The sequence below is a fragment of the Phyllostomus hastatus genome, unplaced genomic scaffold (assembly GCF_019186645.2).
Source record: "Phyllostomus hastatus isolate PE091 unplaced genomic scaffold, TTU_PhHast_1.1 phas_scaffold_1674, whole genome shotgun sequence".
Lineage (NCBI taxonomy): Eukaryota > Metazoa > Chordata > Mammalia > Chiroptera > Phyllostomidae > Phyllostomus > Phyllostomus hastatus.
In genome coordinates, this window is record NW_025334011.1 from 7406013 (window position 1) to 7428790 (window position 22778).

Below are 22778 nucleotides of genomic sequence, written 5' to 3' on the forward strand. Positions count from 1 at the left end.
GGATCAAATCCATAAAGAACAGACATTGTTATGAAATATATATAGATGCCTTCAAAACTTTATTTCCAGGCAGAGTAGACACATAAGTTAGGAGTCATTTCCCACTTAATTGTTTTTGCAACCTTATGCAACACAAATGGATTATGGATAAAGACTTACTCTTTTATCCATAGAAAAGAAATTTTGACTGATATTATGTCCAAAAAATTAAACAGGAATTATTTCTCTATATAAATTATAAAACATTACTGAAATTATAGAAATGGCTTTATTTTCCTGGTTGAAAGTAGAGGTTTTCAATTTAGTGAGAAAGCAGTACTCTTTAAAGCAAAGTCCTCTCTCACTTGCTAGTTAGCCTAATCAGAGAAAATCATAACATAGATCTGATTGTCATCTTTCAGTGCAATGAATGTCCATCTGTCTTTGAACATTACAAATGGCACTTTTTTAGACTACATGTAGACCATTGCCTCTGTTTTCAATGACAGCTCTTCCCAGTGGTGTTAGAACTGGAATTCCATATGGATGACAATCCACAGAGAGCTATTTTGTCATTGAGAGGCAGAGGTCTACTTACATGGCTTACATAGCAAAATATGAGTGTCATACAAATGCCAAATGATACTATAGAAATTCGAAGTAACTATCAAAGAAACAGCCTTAGCTTCTAGCATCTTTGATGCTCATCAATGCTATTTAGGGATGTGCACTGATCAAAAATGAAAAGTCAATTTAAGAAAATAGAGATAGGTCCTGACCCAGATGCAAATGTAGAACAAAGGTCTACAAGAACTCATCGGGTGTATATTTGGCTTCCAAGTCACACTTGCACACATGGATAATTACTGCCAATAGTATAATTTGTGAACATAAGGGACATTTTGGAACTCAATATAATTCTGTCTCAGAAACTAACCAGGACAATGACATATTCAACCAAATAAGGATTGAGTTTATGTAGGCTTAAATAAAATGGTAGCAGAGGCACAGGTAAAAATTTTATTTATGAATACGTAGACTCATGACATTGGATCCAGCCAGCCAGTGACATAAATAAACTTGAGCAAAAGATTCAAGCTAGTAAATATACATGTGTGTGTGTGCATACATATATATATTTGTATGTGTGAGTAAGGCTTCTTGGAGCAGTGCCACAATTCTGGACACCAACCAACAGAATCACTCCCGTCCTTTGAAATTTCCATTAAGAGCACAACAGGGATAATTACACTGGGTTGCTCCAAATCACTCTTTTCCATCTTGTGCACTCATGTGCCCACTAAATATGAAATGTTCGACTTCTCCCTTCCAACGTGATGGTTGTTGAACTTATTTTTAGTGTCATTTGATAAGCCTTTGTGCTCACAGAGAGACATCCCACTGACCCAGCCACTGGTCATTGTCTATACCAGTTCACATCAAAGCAGGCACACTTTGTCAGGTTTCGAGTCGAATATCCATTTCCCATCTGAAATACAGTATCGAAAGTGACTAGATCATTTGAGCTTTTCTCTTCAGCTGCTGCCGTCTTCCTCCCCACAGTGTTTCCGCTCACACTAACATCATTTGGCACTGTCGACATGACACGATGGTAGGTTTTCTAAAACATTAGAATACATACATTTTCGATGTTGTGCAGTGGCCAATCCTCCTGAAAATTTAATTTTTAAATTGATGAATGGAGGTCTTTTCTTCTCTACTGAGTCATATCCAAGGTAAAGTGCCTCCTCAAAATCCAAGTAATGCGCATACAGTAATAGGTCATTCAATGTCAGAAGGCATAAAAAAGATGAGCAAAATCTTCACAGGCTGCTGCTTGCTGTTGCCTTTAATTATATTAATTAAATTTTGAAATTTTCATGCAAAGAGAGTTGCTAGCTTGTGATGCTGAAGAGCCCTCGGAGACTTGGAGAAAGAAAAACCCTGAGCGGAAGCTTTGTGGTTATTGCTTCCTTTAAATTAAAAGCCAACAAAACTCCTAGGTATGTATACAGTTGTTAATGCTACATGCACTACTAAACCCTAAACATAGAAAAAGTGTAAATCTACCAATCACAGGGACAAGTTCTCAGTTCACGAATCCCTCACATTCCACTCAAGATCTCTGGTTAGAGGCTGTCTTCCTGTAGAATAACGCTCTATTAATTTTCTTCTTTTCCCGAGTGCATAATGAAAGAAAAGTGTCTTCAAAAACTAAAGGGCAAAATCTTGCTTGCTACCAATACCTTGAGGCATCCTGTCTATATTTTGTCATGCGTGTGCACTTTTCAGTGTTAAGAGTGACAAGATTTTCCAGGCAGAAGCTTCCCGTAAGGCACGTTGTCGGGGAACTTGGGAGGGTTTTGTAATCTGACAGAGCTATGAGGCAGTGGACTCCTTCATTTGCTTATCCTGGTGGGAAACTTCAAACTCTGTCTGTGGATACACACTCTCTCCTCGTAAAAACACAAGTGCCACGTTTCCATGTTAAACACTCCTTCCTTCATTAAAGATCCATCATGGACAGCGGTTTCATGGTTCCCATTTTGATATCAACTTCATGCTGTTGTTTTTTTATTTTTTTCTCCCTTCTACACATTCATGCAAACTTTCTTCCATAAGCCATAGCGTGCAGATCAATATTCCTCTTCGTTTTCAATGTCATGAATCATGAGTCACCTCTGTGTTTCATCAACTCCTGTGTAGACAGCAGAACAACTCTTTGAAAATATCTGGTGTGAGCAAAGCAGAAGGCAGAGAAAACATTTCCTGACTGAGAGGAATAAAGCTGCTCTTCCAAAAACTTCTAAAATGCATGTATATGTTTCTCATTTTGTTGGAAATCAGCAGTGTGAAGATGAACCATCTTCATACCTTCTTGGTCTTCTTCCTTTCCTTTTACTGAGACTGAACTCGGGAGAAGTTTATGCACCGGCCCTAGAAAAGAAACAAATGCTTATTATTTATTAAAGCAATTATTAAAAAAGCATAAAAACAACTAGTTTTCCTACCATAATATAATAAACAATCAGCCAAGGTAAGGTCACTGTTAAGATGAGACATGAAGTCATAACTTTTTTTCCTTGAGTCAAAGCATTATGTATGGCTCATTGAAGTATTTTCCACAGCAACTTCACTTACACAATTGTATGGTGACATTAGAGTGGAAAAATTCTTTGGAAAAGAGAAAGATTTTATTGCTATTTAAAGAATAGTGTTATGCCCTGGCTGACATAGCTCAGTGGATTGAGTGCGGGCTGCGAACCAGGCATCGGAGGTTCGATTCCCAGTCAGGGAACATGCCTAGGTTGTAGGCCATGGCCCCCGGCAAACGCACATTGATATTTCTCCCTCTCTCTCTCTCTGTCTGTCTCTCTCTCTCTGTCTCTCTCTCTCTCCCTCCCTTCCCTCTCTAAAAATAAAAAAAAAAGAATAGTGTTACTACCCTAGCAATAAAAATATCAAAGTCACAACCTTGTATGTTTCTTTCTATAATGAATTTGATTGAAAGTGTTCCTTTAGGCAACCTGGTGCTTCTAAAACTGATATAAAGTTGGTACTTCTAAAATGTATACATGATGAGGGCATTTAAAGGAAGAGATGCCATCTCTTTATCATTCTCCTTTATAAAAGGCTTTTGCAAGACTTATTTGTGATGCTATCCATTGTTGTCAACTGGTTCTCACATGCACACCACATTATGTATTCTCTCTAAAGGGTGACTGTTTATTTGCATTACACATTCCCAAAGAGACTTTGCCATTCCTATTCCTTAGTAGTTCAGTGAAGGCTGTGGAGACACATTGTTTCATATGTAATTATAAATAATCTAAAATTTATTTGTAAGCCAAGTTTCCAATTAGTGATAAAGGGTCCCCCTGCCCTTCCCTCTGCTTAGTATGACACTGCTGATACACTGTACTACATAAATCATGTCCAGGTCCTCAGCAGGCCAAATGCTAGCATACCACTTACTGTTTTAGGGTCAAGATTATCACCCTATTGAGATTTTTATTTTTCTCATAATACCTGCTTTCTAATTTCAGATATTAGAACTTCTCTTTATTTCCCTCTAAATGTGAGCAATATGTTCATTTACAATACATGGCAATATTCAAAAGAAACAACAAACATTGTGAAAGAAGAAAATTTGAAATGTAAAATCAGGATTTTAGTCCATTTTCCTTTCAAAAATGACTACTCAATAAATTTGAAAATTTTAGAAATGAATGAAGAACATAAAAACCAATAGTTTTCATTAGCTTTTTGACTAGAAGATGAACATTCATCAAGTCTTCTAAATAATTTTGGAAACAACACTGTTACTATAATTGTCAATTTAATTACTTATTTCTACAAATAATATTTGTGCAAAATGAAGTAGGAGAAAGTATAGAGAAGAGCACCTTAGAATGAGGTCAAAATTTGTTGGTAAATGCAATGGTCATAGGCCATGTTACTCACACTGTATTTTTGTATAATCTAGAATCTTCAAATAAGATCTGTAGAATGAATATTAAGTAAAAATATACTCTTCTGCAGACTAGCTATTTGTCACTAAATGCCATGAAAATGTTAAAGACATTTTTATATGTATCCCTTCCTAAACTTTATTTTTCAAGGGAAACAAGTAGAAATCTGGCATAATTAATACATATTTGATCAAAGTAATAAGGCAGTGCTTCTAAGCCACAACAGTGTAACTAGACATGCCATGAGAAACAGATATTGACTATGTAATTTCAATAGTGATGAACACTAAAACTATTACTTTCTGGCAATTTTCCAGAATCAAACAAATGCATGAGGAATTATAACAGCAACAATATGAATTAATGATATCTTTTTCTTATGTATTTATGGACCAAAAAAGTAATTTTCTCTCTTCTGAAAAATGTGGGCAAAGCACACATTTTCAAGAATCTCTACTTTTAGTTGAATTTCATCACTAATTAATTAGGTATAGAGAGAAGGCTCCTTTTCTGACCACTTCTGTCATCAGATTAATCTTGGTGACTCTGATTCATTTACTTTAAGCAATTGGATAGTTTAAAAAGTGAGATTCACAGTTCACCTGAATTTTCACAACCACTTCAATGCCTAAATTATTCCAGACCTACATGATTTTCTATTTCATATGGTGTGGTTTAATTAAAGACATAGAAACTCAAAAGAAGAAAATGCTGTTGATTTTGATTGAGGTCCTTCAATTCTTCCAAAGCTGAGGATTAAGTATTGGTTATCAGCTGCCAAATGTCTATAGATTCAAGTACCCAAAACCCCCTGCAAAACGCAGTATACACCCCCGTGTTTTAGTCACACTTACTGCCAAAAACAACCAAATGTCTTCTTCCCTCTAATCATGGACTTAGTGTGTTTTACTTTTATCAAGAGCTGTTAAGGTCTGGGTGTACTTTCATTTTACACAAATTAAAAAGTTGGTAACTTTGAGGAGTTTTGTTAAGCACCACCTAATTCCCCCAGCTGTGGGGCTCCTTTCACCCAAATGCCCCATTGCATGTTCCCTGCAGCCAAATCACAACATACCACTCAGACTTACTGACTGTGTGACTATGGGCAACATTCAATGACTGTGTGCTTCAGTTTCTTCATCAGTAAAATTAAATCAGATGATTTACATCAGTAATCAGATGATTAAAAATTGGACCTATTCTTAGGACTGCTAAAAAGATTAAATGTACATATATGTGTATGTATATCTGTGTGTGTATATATATATATATGTATATAAAAATCTGTATTTACATATATATATAACTTAAAACAGTGCCTGGGATATAATGTATTCTCAGTGAAAAAACAGGTATTTATTATCCATCTTTCCTCTGTTACTGCACAATATCTAACATGGAACAGACTTGTGATAAATAATCACTTAGAAATAAATAAATGTATGCATGAGGAATGTATAAATGAGTGAATACTAAATGACTAGATCTCGACCAGGGGAGGACCCAGACCTCAAACGTGCAAATACTGAATAAGTATGAATTTGAGAGAGAAAAAGAGGATTACAAAGGAGAAGAACTTAATGGTGGAAAAGGAGAGAAGCAAATATGGAGAAACAGAAGAGAGTAGCAGTAAGGAGAAAAGACAGAAAGGTATAATGAAGAAAAAAAGGAAATTATTGGCCACAAGGAAAATTGTATTCAGTACTCCATCAGGCACCTCACTCCCAGGACTATTGCATGCTAGCTGCTAACATCAATTTACCAGAATATTCTAAAATCAAGGCAATACATACTGGTTGTAAGTTGCTGTGATTTGGTGTCTGTGGCCCTTCAAATACTACTCAGTATCTTAAAAATCCATTGAGATGATGCTAATTATGTTCAAGGTCATGAGTGTTTGGGCTGCCACTGATACCATGGCAAGCAGTCTGTGCCAAAACTGTGCAGAGCAAGTTTTATTTGCAGAATATGGGGCAGGTCAAGGTTTACAAAGCTCCATATCCTCATGCTTGCAATGCCTATACTCTAAAGGTATGTTATCAGGGTCACAAGCACAGCCATATAAAAGAGCTGGAACCTACAACTCATTAAAGAATTGTACAGAATAAAAAGTAGTAGTAGTTGCTAGTGTTCATTTTTCTTAGACTATTTTACTCTAATGATGAATAGTATGAGTGCTGAAAAAATTTTAAGAAGTTAATTACATGGCTTAATAAAAACTATTCAATGTTACCTAAAAACATAGAAATATACATAGAGACATACATTTATAATTTTAATGCCTTATTCTCCATATAGAGATTGATACTGGTATCAGGTAAGAGGACTATATAGTCTTTTGAATAAACCACTAAAAGTATAATGTGTTAAAATAGACGAACACAAGATTTCTGCTAGCAAGTATTAAAACAAATGAGTAATATTATGCTTGTTGTATTTTACAAAATAATTTTAAAACTTTGAACTTCAGTGGCATAAGTATGTACAGAATAATATAACATATGGTATTATATTACAAATTATAATTAATAGGAACAAATATATGAAGTTAATTTTTTGAATTTTTAAATCAATATGTTTTCTAAATTTTCTTGACATAAAACCATGCATCTAAATGATGGACAGAATCAGAGCAGACTGTTGTGAGGCTTTGGGCAACCCCCATACTATGCCTTCCCATTAGATAATCAGTATGAATTTAATGTGCTTTGTGAGCCATTAGGTCATAAACAGCAACAATAATGATATACAGTCAGTATAAACTTGAATTCAATTAGTATCTGAGGACTGCATTTGTTTAAGATGAACTATGAATTACAACATTCTTTCACCTTGGGAATACAGCATTCCTTGAAGGCAATGAAATTATGTTAAATCTATTCATTTTGTATGACATAGGAGATTATGAGTAAAATTTCTTAGTATTTAAAGAAATTAGATTTAGGCAGAACAAACAAAATTGAACTCCTGACTTTAGAGCATAGCCAAACACATTTAAAGAAAGTTAACTTCAAATTGTGACAACTTAGATATTGACTGACTAGGTTATAGTTTACTTTCCCATACATTAAAAAATCAATTAGGAAAATTAACTGTTAGCAAGACTACTATGGCATGTTTACCAATTTAAAAATGTTTGTGACATATTAGAAGTCCATTCATATATTAGAATTTGACATCATTATACTATGGTCTTGGTATGACAACATTTTACGTAATAAAAAATTATGGTTTGAAAGGACTAAAACTGCTTCCCTTTTAAGGCATGCTGTCTTGTGTAACCTTATATTAATCACATTACCTAATTAGTGAGCTTCCATGGCAAGAAAAAAGCTTCCGTGTATTGCTAGTGGAAGTATAAACTGGCAAAAACTATATAGTAAGCAGTGTATATAGTAATAGTTTTTAAAAGCTTATATTCATAATTGCCTCTGCAATTTCATGTCAGGATTCTGCACAACAAAATATCTAGACAAAGATTTAAAAATATTTACCACAGTGTTTTGATAATAATAAAACATAACCAGTCAATTTATATTTATTTCTGTCCAACAATCAGAATAATTAAATAATTATCTAGGTAAACATTGTGTAGCCATTAAAATAGAAAATTAAAAATGTAGGAAAATGGTAAGTGAAAAAATGCCAAATTATATATATATATAATTGTTATTATGCAATATATATCTAAAGAGTAAAAGCTAATGAACAATACACCAACATTCTATGAGTGGAATTGCATATGGTTTCTATTTTATGTATGTTCATATAGTTGATAGTTTAAAAAATTAGTTTTTCAAAGAGTAAATTTAATCAGCAAAAACCCAACCCTTTCCAGACATCTATATGTTTTTAAAAATCAGCCTAGGAACTAGTCCACTACTTACACCCAAAATCACCGCCAACTACCACCTATATCAAAGTTTTTCAGCACTCCTTGTTTCCATGGCTCAATGTGCACCAGTTCTGGGGTTGCATTTGACAGTTAACATCCTGGTAAACCCATCTGGATGCAGTTTTACTCATGAGTGGATGAGCATGGAATTGTAGAAGCCAGTGATTAATACATCGTATAGTCCACAGTCAGCATTTTCATTTTCATGGTACACAATTCTAAGAGTTTCCATAAAATACCTGTTCAAACATTTGTACAGGTCACAATCAGTGATCTAATTTTTAAAATATGGGTGTATGTGTGCATGTGTGTGCACACACAGCCTACTTCAAGCCCTGTGCATACTGGAGTTGATTATATTTAAATAAAAATGTTATGGAAGCTCTTCCATTTTCATACCACATCAGACCTCCTAACCACATGCCCAGTACCTAGGACATATATTTCTCTATTCAATCAACAACAAAAAAATATGCATCTTCAGGCACTTATCAATAATAACTGTGGAATTCTTTCTCTCCCGATCAGTTGGCAAAAACTACCTTTGAGGGGGAAGTTCTAAGTGAATCTACCTCTGCAGTTCAGTGTTTTTCTCACACTGCAGTCCACAAAGCCCCATGGGCTCTCCACGGTGTCTTGGGGGCACTGTGGCTGGAGTGGCACACAAGGGAGCCAGTGGCCACTGCAAGCCTCCAATCCTAATCCAACCCAAAAAGCTCCACTCTCATCTACCCTTTAAAACTGCAATTCGGTATAAGATTTTTTGGTTTGCACTAAAATTGTAGTTTAATAACTATGATTCAGGATACTCATGCCTATGGTAAGCCAGCTCGCCACTAATCTATTTACCTAGGCTTGGTTTCTTTATTTCTCTTTAGAAATGCCTTTCTAGGTTTATGACAACATTATAGCATTCACTTCAACTTTTGGTCATGTGAAGAGAATTTTGCATTTTGGAAAGTTGCTATTGAGGACACTCATATTAAGGGATCAATTCTTAGAGTTCAGAGCTAGCTAGAAAAAAAGCTTGTCACTTTTGGTAAGCTGGTGTGTTTTCTTATTATTATATAATGGCAACTGTATAAGTCAGTCTTCTCTTTGTGCCTTGGCTTTCAAAAAGCTCAGATTTACATGATGTTCTAAAAGCAATTACATCTATAGATTGCATTGGGTAGTGTGGGCATTTTAGTGATATTAATTTTTTCTATCCATGAACACAGTATGTGCTTCCACTTATTTGAATCTTCTTCAATTTCTTTCTTCAGCATGATAATTTTCTGAGTACAGGTCTTTTACATTCTTGGCTCTGTTTATTCCTAGGTATTTAATTATTTTTGAAGCAATTGTGAATGGACTTTCTTAATCTCCTGTACTGGTAGTCCACTATTAGCATATAAAAATGCAATTGATTTCTGGATATTAAATTTTGCATCCTGAGACTTTACTGAATTCATTTATCAATTCTAGTAGTTTCCTGGTGGAATCTTTAGGGATCTCTATATATGGTGTCACAATGACAATTTTACTTCCTCCTTTCCAATCTGGATGCCTTTTGTGTCTTTTTCTTATCTGATTGCTATGGCCTGCAGTTCCAGTACAATATTGAATAAGAGAGATGAAAGCAAACATTCCTGTCTTGTTCATGATCTTAAGGGGAATGCTTGTAGTTTTTGCCCACTGAGTGTAATGCTGGCAGTGGGTCTGTCATATATGTCCTTTATTATGTGTATGTACATTCCTTCTATTCCCACATTGCTGAAAGTTTCTATCATAAATCAGTGCTGGATTTTATAAATGCTTTTTCTGCATCTATTGATACGATCATGTGGCTTTTACCTTTTCTTTTGTTTATATAGTGTATCATGTTTACTGATTTGAGAATGTTGCATCAAACTTGCATCCCTGGAATAAACCCCACTTGATCATGGTATATGATCTTTTTGATATACTGCTGTATTCTGTTTGCTAATATTCTGTTGAGGATTTTAGCATCTACGTTCATCAGGGATACTGGCCTATGATTCTACTTCTGGGAATTTATCTGAAAATACCTGAAATACTAATTCAAAACAATGTAAGCACCCCTATGTTCAATGCAGTGTTATTTATAATAGCCAAGATTTGGAAGCAGCCTAAGTGTCCACCAGTAGATGGGTGGATAAAACAACTATGGTGCATTTACACAATAGAACACTACTTGGCTGCATAAAAGAAGAAAATTTTACCCTTTCTGACAGCAAGGATAGACCTGGAAAACATTATGCTAAGTGAAATAAGCCAGTCAGAGAAAGACAAATAACATATGATTTCAGTCATACATGGAATCTAATGAACAAACTGAACTAATAAGCACAATAGAGACAGACTCACAGATAGAGAGAAGGCTGACAGCTCTAAGGGAGGAGAGGAGTTTGGGGGGTGGAGGGACTAAGCAAAAAAGAGAAAGGACTCATAGACACAGACCATAGTGTGGTGATTGTGGAGGGAAGGGGGCTGGGTGGATGTGAAAGAGGGTATACAAGGGGGATAAGTGGTAATGGAAAAAATAAAATAAAAAAAGAAATTCTTTCCTCTTGGCTCAACTGATGGCCTCTTCTACAGCCATAAAAATATAAAAACTAAAATAAAAAAATAAGAGCAATTGCTACCCTTAGTGTACATTTTCTGGTATAGCTACATATTGAGTTTGGCCCATGATTTTTTACTCTGTTTTTATTCTAAATTATTACTGTGTATTTTTAACAGTACTTATTTAAAAGTAGACTAGGTATAAGTAAATGTGAATTAGTATTTCCTTCTTCCTTAATTCTTTTTAAAAGATTTTTTACTGATTTATTTTTAGAGAGAGAGGGAGGGAGAAAGAGAGGGAAAGACACATCAATGTGAGAGAGAGATACTGATGAGTTGCCTCTCATACTTACCCTGACCAGGGACCAAACCTGCAATCCAGGCATATGCCCTGACTGGGAAATGAACTGGTGACCTTTCAGTTTCCAGGCTGGCTATTTCTTATAAATCCCCAAATTCATCTAAACCTCTAAAAAGCTCCAATAAATATATTACCTCAACTTCTACATTACACAAACAGATCATACCACGTCTACCTCCCTTCTCTGTTGCCTTTTCTAATTCTAGTAGGACTTACAGTACACTGCAGATAGCTGATTTCAAATGATGATAAAATTGAACTTAGCCCAAACTAAGCTAACATAGGTAATGAATATGAACTTGAGGTTTATACATGAAAACATGTTGCAACTATACTGTTCTTAAAATCCTGCGTTCTTTTGCAAGAATAAATGCCCCTAGGTCTGAAGACTGCATGCGTAACTTCATTTTCTTAAGTTGCTAGGAAAAATAAGGCAATATTACTCTTTATAAACTAGAAATGTATTAACATTCCAATTGATCTTTAAACTAGAGCTCTGTGCAGAAGCTTTACCCCATTACTCACTTTCTCTCAGTATAAAAAGAACAGAATGTACCAAGGGTAGATTACCAGCGAAACTCTAGTCATGGCAAAGGCTAAATTCACAATTAGAATCTGTCAGTATTAACTTCACTTAAGTCATTTTCAAGCAATAGCAAGTATCTATTAGAATAAAAAGTTCAGTGGCATTTCTTTGGAAACCAATGTTGATGCAATGCCTTCTCTTGGGTCTCATAATAAGTAGGAATTAGAAGTTGATGTCCAAAAGAAAACTGTCCGGTTCTGTTACTACTTTGCAGTGAACCAAACAAAGAGATGAAAACAAGACAATAGTAGGAACTGACATATTCACTGCTGGTTAAGAATATAGACCCCAAGTCTGTTGCAATATTCGAAAACTGACTTCACCCATTCCTTTTCACTGTGGCCTGTAAGAGTAGCATTAACCAGAGAAAGTGTCATGTTTCCATCTCTTCATTAAAATTCTGCTGGCATTAACACTTGCAAGCTCCTTTACTAGCTTTCTGTTCAGGATATATTTCACTGCTAAAACCTTTATAGTATTATGCTCACCTCATAAATATCCATTGACAAGCTGAAGCATACAACTACACTTTAGTTTAGACTTTTCAAACATAGATAGATGATTTACTTATATTCTCACCTCAGAGAGAGTTTACTAAACCTTCATGTTCTGTGCAATAGTAAATAATGATTCAAATTTAAAATTGTATACAAAGCACAGATACAAAAGAAATACACAAAAGATAATTTAAAAGGAAATTTCTAGGAAAACCCAAATATCAGGAACAAATGCCAACTTGAGGACATAATAGGTTCTTTGAATAGATATTTTCTGTAGCTACAGGAGAGAGAGCACACACCATCTTCTTTCTCTTTTATACATATGACATACAATTAAGAGATCTATCAGTATGTGTGATATATACAGAGATTTATATATAAATTATTATGTATAATATGAGAGAATCTGTGCTATCCTCTGCTAAAAATAATAATAAATCTGCAAGATTTTGGGTTGAGGTATAAATTCCACATACTCTCTTCTGACAGATGTCCAATATATAAATGTCCCATTTCACCATGGAGGCCACATACCATACAGATATTTAGTAGATGTTATGAAGGAAACTGCTGAGTTTGCCTGACAATTGACTTTCAATTTTTTCCTTTGTGTTCTGTTATGACACCTGCAAAATTGTAGTAACTCTACGTATACTGTTAACATTTATTTTGCACATATTCAAGTCTCTTAATTTTTTTTTGAAATTCGGGCATATAATGGGATGTTAATGAAACACATAACCCATACCTTATAGTAATAATATAAGAAATTGACCCCTCTAGTTTATTGCTTTCAAATTATATATACATATATATGGAGAGACAGAGAGAGAGTGAGTTAGAGTTCTCCACAAATCACAGTGGCAATACCTTCTCTTGCATCTCCTGATAAGTTACAACAAAAAGTAGATGCCCAATAGAGATACATACATAAAATCAGGAAAGAATTCCACATATCTTTTTAGTTGGTAAGCTTTTTTATTTTTGGTTTGGGCACCTCATAGGCAGTACAGGATTAATCTCCTTCTTCCTTATCTTAGAGTACTAATTATGCCTTAGGTTTTAAACCAATAGTTTAAAAACTATTTACAAATTCAACTTATAGAAAAACAGAAGTTTTGCACATGCACATTGTGGCATTACTGGTATTAATAAAAGGTTGAAAACAACCCAAATATCCCTAAGTAGGGATAAGATGAATAGTCCATAAAAATCAGATAGATAATGAAATGTTATAAATAATATACAGCTATTGAAACAAATGAGAAAAATCTGTGTACATTATTGTGAAGTGATGATCAAGATGTATTGGGTAAACAGTCAAGGTGCATATATTACACACATGATGCTATATTTTCTATTACAAAAAAGGAAATTGGCCTAGAAGTAATGTATTCTATTTTCAAAGAAAAAACAACAAAATTTGTTTTGAAAACAAAATCAGTGAAATAGAGGAGCATTTAAATATCTTTGAATAGATTTTGTTATATGCTATTAAATGCAAACATGCAAATATTTTATTTTGCAAAAAAGTTATGTAATAAAATTACATAACTTTTAGTCTATAGACTAAAACAGCCTTTTCTAAGTTCAAGGCAGACCCCTGCCAAAAGCAAAGAAAATGGCAGGAAAGCTGAGAGAGACCCCATCACAGCACATCAGGTTTTCCTTAAAATCAAGGAAATAGTCAACTGAAGTCTGGGAGAAATAAAGGAGGGCAGAGAAATATTTCTTTCTTCAAAAACACATGGGGTTTTCCCCAGGGGAAAGGGGACAGCTTACTGAAACTTTGGGCATGGCAAGAGTAATGAGAAAAATAGCCCTGTGACAACTGCCTTTTGAAACCTGGGAGCAGGAGAACTGAGAAAGATTTCTCTACAGCTCATGCGGACTTCTGAGAGTGCAAGGGATTGGCAGTGCAAGGCTATAGGCAGGAATCAATATAAAAATAGGTATTTCAAGGTACAAAAACTAGTAGGGGCTGGTGAGACAGGTGTTCAGGATCTTGAAAGTAAATAGAATTTGGATGCAACACAAGAAGCTCAGAGGTGGCAGAGAGAGAGAGAGAGCATGAGCACTTTGATGAAAGGAAATCTATAATTCTGCTCTCAAAATTTTGACAGTAATGAACAAAAATAACTAAGATGGCAAGATACCAAGAACTAGCCCAACTGCAAATGAGCAACATGTCAGATGGAGTGTTATATATGTTTCTAGAGGTAAATACCATCTAAATTAGTTCCAATTTTTATGTACAATGCATGGCATAAAAATAAAAATTATGGTATACAAAAAATTATGGACCATAATCTATGGGAAACAGAATTAAGCAAATTTACAGTTAATAGACAAGACTTTAAAATAACTGTGATAGAAATATTTAAAGTTCTAGGGAGAAAAATGTATAGCACACAAAATATGGTGAATTTCCGCAAAAATATACAAATTATACATTAGAATGAAAAGAAGAAGGATAGAGAAGAAAATGACAAATTAGGAATAATTTTTTATTCATGTAAATTAGACTGGACATAGCAGAAGAAAAATTCATTAAAGTTAAAGGTACGAGTACAGAAACTGTTCAAATTGAAAAACAAAGAAAAAAAACTAAAGAGAATCTGAAACTTGTGGGACAACACATAATGGTCTGTTATAGGAGTAATTGATGTCCCAGAAGGAGAAGAGAAATAATGGAGCAGAAGGAAAATTGTAATCATTATGACTGAGACCTTCTTAGAATGATAAAAAGCATAAATATACAGATCAAAGAAACTTAGTGACCCTCAAGCAGAATAATGATATAGAAAACTGTATCAAAGAATATATAGTAAAATATATTCAAATCAAAGAATACCATAAAAGCATACCTCTCTGTCCTTCATCATCATATCCCAAGACATACAAATACTTCTCAATTTACAGTGGGGTTATGTTCCAATAAACCCACGGCAAGTTGAAAATATCACAAATCAAGTATGCATTTAATACACCTAACTACTAAACATCATAGCATAGCTTACCTTAAACATGCTTAGAACACTCACATTAGTCTACAGTTGGGTAAAATCCTCTAAAACAATAAATACACTGTAGAAGTAATTTGTTTACCCTTGTAATCACATGACTGACTAGGAGCTTCTGCTCATTACTACAGACCAGCATCACGAGGGAGTATTGTACTACATATCACTAGCCCAAAGATCAAAAATCAAAATTTGAATTATGGTTTACACTGAATGCATATTGCTTCTGCACCACCATAAAGAAAAAAAAATCACTAGTTGAACCACTGTAAACTGGGGTCCATCTGTATGCAGAGAAAACCTTTACAGGCATGACAGCCAACATTGTATATGAAACAATGGAAGATGCAAGACAATGGAACTCCCTAAAATGCTAAAGGAGCAGTGGGAGTCAATCTAAATTTCCATATCCAAAAAAAATATTATTTAAAAATGTAGGCAAATAAAGACATTTTAAGAGAAGTAAACCTAACAATTTATCTGCAATAGCCTTCAACAACCATAAGTGCTAGCAGCAATAGACTTCAACAACAATATGTGCCAGTAGAAGTTATTGAAACTGAAGGAAAAGATACTAGATAGAAGCTTAGATTTACAAAAAGAAATAAACAAAAACAAAACATTAAATATGTGAATAAGAAATATAAATAGGGAAAAGAAATAAAACTTTATGATATCATTGATTAGTTAAAGCAAAAAGTGGTAATATATTATTAACTTACAACATATATAGAAGTAAAATACATGACATTAAGAGTGCACAGAGCTGGAAGAACAAATGGAAATTAGGCCACTATAATGTTTACTTATTTTTCTTAAATTAGTATCATATTTGATGGTATATTGTGAAATATTAAAGAAGCATATCTAAAGCAACTACTAAAAATGGTACAGAGATATAACTGAAAAAATTAGAGTACATGGATTACAATAAAATGCTATGTTAACACAAAACAGGCAGAAAACAGAAGATCAAAAAATGGACAGGACAAATAGAAATCAAGTACAGTAGACAGAACTGGAAATAAACTGAAACAAAGCAATTGGATACATTGGAAAAGAACTATGTCAAGTGACTTAAGACAGTCTGCATACTAATAATGGAATATAATCTAAAAGTAAGTAGAGCAGCAAGTAAATCTTTTATTCATTATTCTTAATTTTATGAATACCATTTTATTATCAATTTTTAGCTATATATATATTATAGAGTAGAGCAAATAAGTAGGTACTTTAATATTGTTAAAGCCAAAATTTCTCATGTAAGGGCAAAGAGATACAAGTATAAATTCAAAAATATTCAGTAAGATCCCCTAATGCTAAGTTAGAATTTAAAATATAAACTCATGAATTTTTCAAAAGTATTGAATTTCCTAGTTCTACCTGCTGAAAATGCATAGAAGCAATGAAAACCCAGTAACAATTAGCACACCTATTATCCAAAATATGTCTTCTAAATATTATTTCTACTAAAAACATCTAGGGCTTCTTGAATGTTTTATTCCAGTTTTGAAACAGAAAATGTAGAAGATGAGCTTAGGGCATATTTTTCCAAAAGAAAAGAAATGTATCAAAGACTACTGCGGGCCGGGTCAAAAATGTATAATAATAAATATGATGGATCAGGCTTTTACCATTTGCTTTCTCTGATTTACCTCAGCAGCACTAATAGTAGAAAAATTCATGTGATGCATTATAAACTATACAACACCACTTATGAATATCCAAGTCAAAAGAAAAAGGTGAATTTTCATCAGAGTAAGGAGGTACAGAATATCAGTATATGTCAGTGTGTGTTCGGGACCAGTACTAGAGGACTTGTCATTTCATAAAGAAGTATTCAGATGGCACTTGAGCAGACACTCAAAGGGAAGTCGATCAAACTGTGTCTATCTAGGGTGGAATGATTTTGGTAGAGAAACCTGCAAGTACAAAGGCCCTGGGGTAAAAGTGTCTTATCTGTAGAAAAATAATACAGACAGTGTTGCAGGAGCAGATTAAGTAATGGAGAAAGTGGAAGAGGGAGAGAGGACACAGAGACCCTATCATGGAAAGCTTTGTAGTAGTAAATACTATAAATCCTGTTTTTTAAAAAGATTTTTATTTATTTATTTTTAGAGAGGGAAAGGAGGGAGATAGAGGGAGAGAGAGAGAAACATCAATGTGTGATTGCTGGGGGTTATGGCCTACAGCCCAGGCATGTACCTTAGCTGGGAATTGAACCTGCGACACTTTGGTTCGCAGCCCATGCTCAATCCACTGAGCTACGCCAGCCAGGGCAAATCCTCTTTTTTTTTTTTTAAAAAAAAAAGCTACTAATTATACAAAGTTAAAATCTGGATCCTTTCTCATTTCTTTTACATGTTAAATTATTGAATTTTCAAAGTTCTGAAAATTCACAGGTATCAAAACTTTCTCTCTCTCTCATCTCTTATCTTTCTCCACTTCTCATACACCAATGCACATACACACATACCAGACCATATCAGAATAAGGAACCCAAATTCCAACCATTATGTCTGATAATGGTTAATTGAAAACTCAATGCATATTTAAGTTATACATTTAGGAAAATGTTAGAAAAATCCAACTGAAAGACATATTACATCACTGCTGTTTAATAAAGTGAGAAATAGAATATATTAATTTACTCAGCAGCGAAGAATGCTGCATGAAAACACTAATTTTCACTGGACTATTTCTAGATTTAAATTTTTAATCTGTTATTAATACCACAAAACAAAAATTTTATAGGTAATTCATGTATTTCTCTCTAGAAAATTAGGCATTGAGATAATTCATCTTCACAAACTGATTTTTGCCCATTTAAAGAGAAATACTGAAAGTTCATATAACATCAGCACTGAAAAATATTAAGAGATTTTCATAATGTACATGATCTTAAGGATGCAATGATTTATCCATACCTAAGTTTCTAAGAATTAAGCCCTCACTTTTGGGAACCTAAAATAGTATATGTTGTCCCCATCAAAAATTAATAACTAAAAATGTGTTGGTGAATTCAGCCTATACTTAATTCACATGGGTTTTCATTACCTCTCTCTACTTAAAAGTATCTACAACTTTGTCAGATGGCTAAATTCCTAGCTATCCCTTTTTTATGTGCAGATACAAGTCTGACCATGCATTTCACAAAAACCACAGAGATTTATATTACAAAACTAGATGTCACTGAAACCCAGAGGTTATTTCACTGAGCAGTGAGTATATAATGACATTTAATAGGAATCCTTTGCTCAGTTTGAAAAGAAACACAACACATATTAATTTTGTCCCTTAATTAATACAGGCATTTCTAACATGTCAACTACAAGACTCTTAAAACAACTGTGAAAACACCAAACCATCTCTAGATCACGCCAGTGGAAAGGACAATTAATTCCACAAGTGAAAAGAATAAATTTTCAAAGTTTAAGCATTTATACAAGGATTTACAAGAAGCATGTAGATCCATTCGAATGGACAAGCATGATTGTGACAGTGTCTCAGAGCACTAATGACTTATTCATGTGTACTGAGTTGCCTCTATGTACAAAGGATCATTGGCTTTCTGGTTCACAGAACTCAAAAATACTAAAGACATGTACATTTAAGAATCAAATAACAAAAAGTGATTGCCTTTGATTATTTAATCTCCATTTGATTGTCTATATGTAATTATGTAACATAAACCACGGAACCAGAAACTGGAGTTTAGGTCTATCTACAAGTCAAGGGTTGGGTCTGGTATTAGTGCAAGTCAAATGATATATAGATAGCTAGGTAGGTAGGTAGGTAGATAGATGGATATGGATATAAAGAGTCCATTTTTCAGTTAGCTTACAGAAGCACATTCTGATATTCTAACATAAAATGATTTTCTAAACCAAAAGTATAATAAGACTAATATCCTACATTAAAAATATAATTAACTCTAGATAATGAAGTTTGTTCAGTATTATAACAGTTCTTCTATTTTCTTTAAACAAAGAAACCTAAGTATTTGTTTAAACTCTACCTTCTGTCCTAGATTGTTAACCTCATGATGGTTTTTCACTACCATTTTGCAAATGCAGTGTTCACTCTACAGTTCAAAGTGCTTAAAAACAGCCAAATTAATGATAGTCACTGGGTTTGAAATAATGAATTTTGACCCCATGTGGCTAATATAGCTCTGAAACATATAATTGATATTGATATTTGTATAAATATTGAGATAGTTTAATCCAACAACACAATGATTAGCAAGCTATAAAATAAAATACAATGTTTCACTTTTCTAAACTTGCAAACACAAAACTAGAAAACTATATTTTAGGTTTTGCCAACTGATTTGTAGCTAAGCAATGGTAGCAATCATTCCATGGGCAAAAGCCTTCCCGGTTTATTTTGGGACATGAATATTCAAGCACTCCTAGATGTCACATTTCTTATATGTTGGCTCAATGGTGAGGCATAATAGGATAATGGCTGAACTGCAGGACAGAAGTGTTCTAAGCTGGGAAACAAGTAGGCATCAGAGAGGAACTGAACTTGATGTCAATTTTAAATAGAGAGCAGATGGTTGAAAATGAAGTCTGTTTCATGCTGGAAACCACCAACAGACAGAAAAGATAAACTATATATTCTAAGTCCATTATAATTCTTATATCTAAATATAACATGTTTTGACAAGCAGGAAGTGGTCATTATGAGCAACCTAACTACATGTAAACATATCATATAGTATAGAAACATTAAATCAATGCCCACTTAATTAATTGGTTTCATGGTGCTTATTTTCCTTTATGCTCCTGTTATTCCCTGTCAAAGAAACCAATATTCTTTGTTCACACAATGGCTACCACTTGCTATCTCTATGTGTATCAACAAAATTGCAGAGACCAGGTTATGAATCAAGGAGATATTATTCTACATTTATTAGTTAATAACATCATTACATTTGAAAGCAATATATCTAATTTATGCAGATTTCCCAAAACACATAATATTTTTAAATGCTCTCTAATTGATGGCATTTAATGACAAATATGAAAGTTAAGATTTAGTTGATACTAAACTCCTTATCAACAAATAAAGGTTCAGGCTTAAAAGGAATGAAAATATTCTTAAAAAGAATAAAATGATACATTAATTTCAATTACTACATATTATCTAAATCTAATGAAAAAGTCTTTACTATACAATGTATTGTGGGAGTTGTTCTTTTGGTAAACGATAATCAGAGGAAGTATTAATTCCAGGGCAGGACTGGAGCACAGAACATTCTTCAGACTCAGGAACATAAAAGGAAAAGACAAGAAACTGACTTTTTCAATTGCAAAAATATCTAGTGTGCACAAAGCTTGCTTTCTTTAAATGCAGTCTTTGGTACACTGTTTAAATATGACAATAAACATTCCTTTTCAAAACCTTGCTGCCTGAAAACATCTCTTTGACTGAAGGAAAAGAGAGGTGCTCGTGGTCATGCACCAGTACAATGCCACAGTAAAAGCTGTGCCGAGCTGTCACACCCTCCCTCACCTAGCGTCCAGGGGGCTGTGAGATGACAGTGTAATGTGCTGTTTGGATGGCATTGCTGAGAAAAATCTAGCAGCAGCAGCAGCACATTTTTAGATTTCAATGTGAAAGCCTGGTCATTCTAAATATGTATCATTGTATTTTTTCATCCAAATCAACACCTATCTTTGGAACTTAGAGAAGAATCAATGAATAAGGTATTCTTCTATTGGCAAGCCTGGACAATCATATCAGCATTTTTATTCAGTCTTTTCTGACAACATCAATGCACCTTGTGAAAAGAAAGCCAGATGTTCATTCTATTTGGTGCTATTGAAAGTCTGTTTTATAGACTTAAATTATATTCACTGTTTCTTTTTCTCTAAATGATGATAGCATTGAAGCCTCTGATAATGAAGAAAACATATTTTAATGTGGGCTTTTTGGTACTTCTAGTTTTAAATATACAACTTAACATATGTTTAAAACAGAGCATATGAAAATAAGAAAAAGCAAATATGAGTTCCAGGCACAAATATTGGTTCAAAAGCTCCTTTTTAATAACTTCAAACCATGCAGCCTCAAATCTTTAGAGACTCAGAACTAACAGAAATATAATCTCTTTGTAGTAGTCACACTAACCTTCAGGATTTCAACTTGCCACATTGATATCTCACAGTTCAGGTTCTAACAAATTTATTCCCAGATTTTAAAAGGATTACATCAAGAAAGTCCTTCTCTTTGTGTGACTTGGGATCATTTCTCATTGAGCAATAATGCAAATAACACATTTACAAATCAGCCAGTATATAAAGCAGTAACCAGTGAGTACTATCAGTATAACAACGCCCATCTATCCACTTAACTGCATTACCTATCACAGAGGTGGTGTCCATGAACACATAAGTATTGAGCAAACAAAGCTTGCCCCCCCAAAAAATTAACATCATTCAGTTTTTTTAAAATATTTTCTTCTGTTGCTTTTTACTTTCATAGGAAAAAGCCAAACTATACCTAACAAAATAACCTTAGAAATTACCTACCACCTATCAGTGTGTTTTTAAAGAATCACTTCAATGCCCTATGTTCTTTTCTTGGAAAAATTGTGTAATAAAATTAACTCCCCAAAATTGGTTTTGGAACTTTCAAGATGGCAAAAGGTCAATAAATTAATGGTGATTTCTATGTGTTGAATAAAACAATCAATATTTTTGAAAAGAATTTTGAATCTAATTTCTTTAAGAATAATCTACTTAACATTCATGTTTTTATGTTTCTGATATAATTTATCTGATTATTAAATTTGCCTAACACAATGATCCCAATCACGTCTATAAAAAAAGTTTATTACACCATGTTCTCAGTGAGACAGGAAACATGCCTAACTTGATTTCAGAAGGATGTAGTTCTAACCTTCTTGTTTCACAAACCACACGTCAACAGCCCATCTAGAAGGCTATGTTAGCTCATGTGGATGGAAAGAGGAGATGGTTGCTATACTGAAACAAATAAAGGCATTTGATTTAAAGTTTAAAAAGGAAACAGAATTTATAAAGATCTATAAATACTTGCACGTGGATATAACTTTTATTTTAAAAATAAGTCAATTTCATCAAATGTGGAGATAGCTGAACATATCTGTAGATATTCTTCAATGAACTAAGAAGTCCAACTATATTTTATATATTAGAAAGCTGCTATGAGCTTAGAATAATTTATCATATACGTCTTTTGTCTTTGTATTGCTATGTCAAGCAAAATACCTGAGTTGGAAGGACATACTACCTATTTACAAGTAGAAGAACAAATGTAATTAGAAAAGTAGAGGCTAAAAAATCTGTCACTATCCTCCTTCACAACCATTATGATAGTATCAGAAAATTGATAAATAAATA

The 22778-nt window shown here is 33.7% G+C and overlaps 1 protein-coding gene across 2 annotated transcripts in view; it reads right to left on the reverse strand.

Moving 5' to 3' along the window:
* Window positions 1-985: 985 nt before the first annotated feature.
* Window positions 986-22778, reverse strand: part of ANTXR2 (ANTXR cell adhesion molecule 2) — a 151570-nt gene continuing 129777 nt past the window's right edge. The window contains exons 17-18 of one of the 2 annotated variants that reach the window (XM_045857846.1): window positions 2854-2916; window positions 986-2677 (exon numbers count right to left, since the gene is read on the reverse strand). In XM_045857846.1, coding sequence (XP_045713802.1) covers window positions 2878-2916 — 39 coding nt within the window. In that variant the 3' untranslated portion in view covers window positions 986-2677; window positions 2854-2877. Of the gene's footprint in view, window positions 2917-22778 lie in introns of both variants that reach the window. The other variant, XM_045857845.1, reaches the window with a different exon arrangement.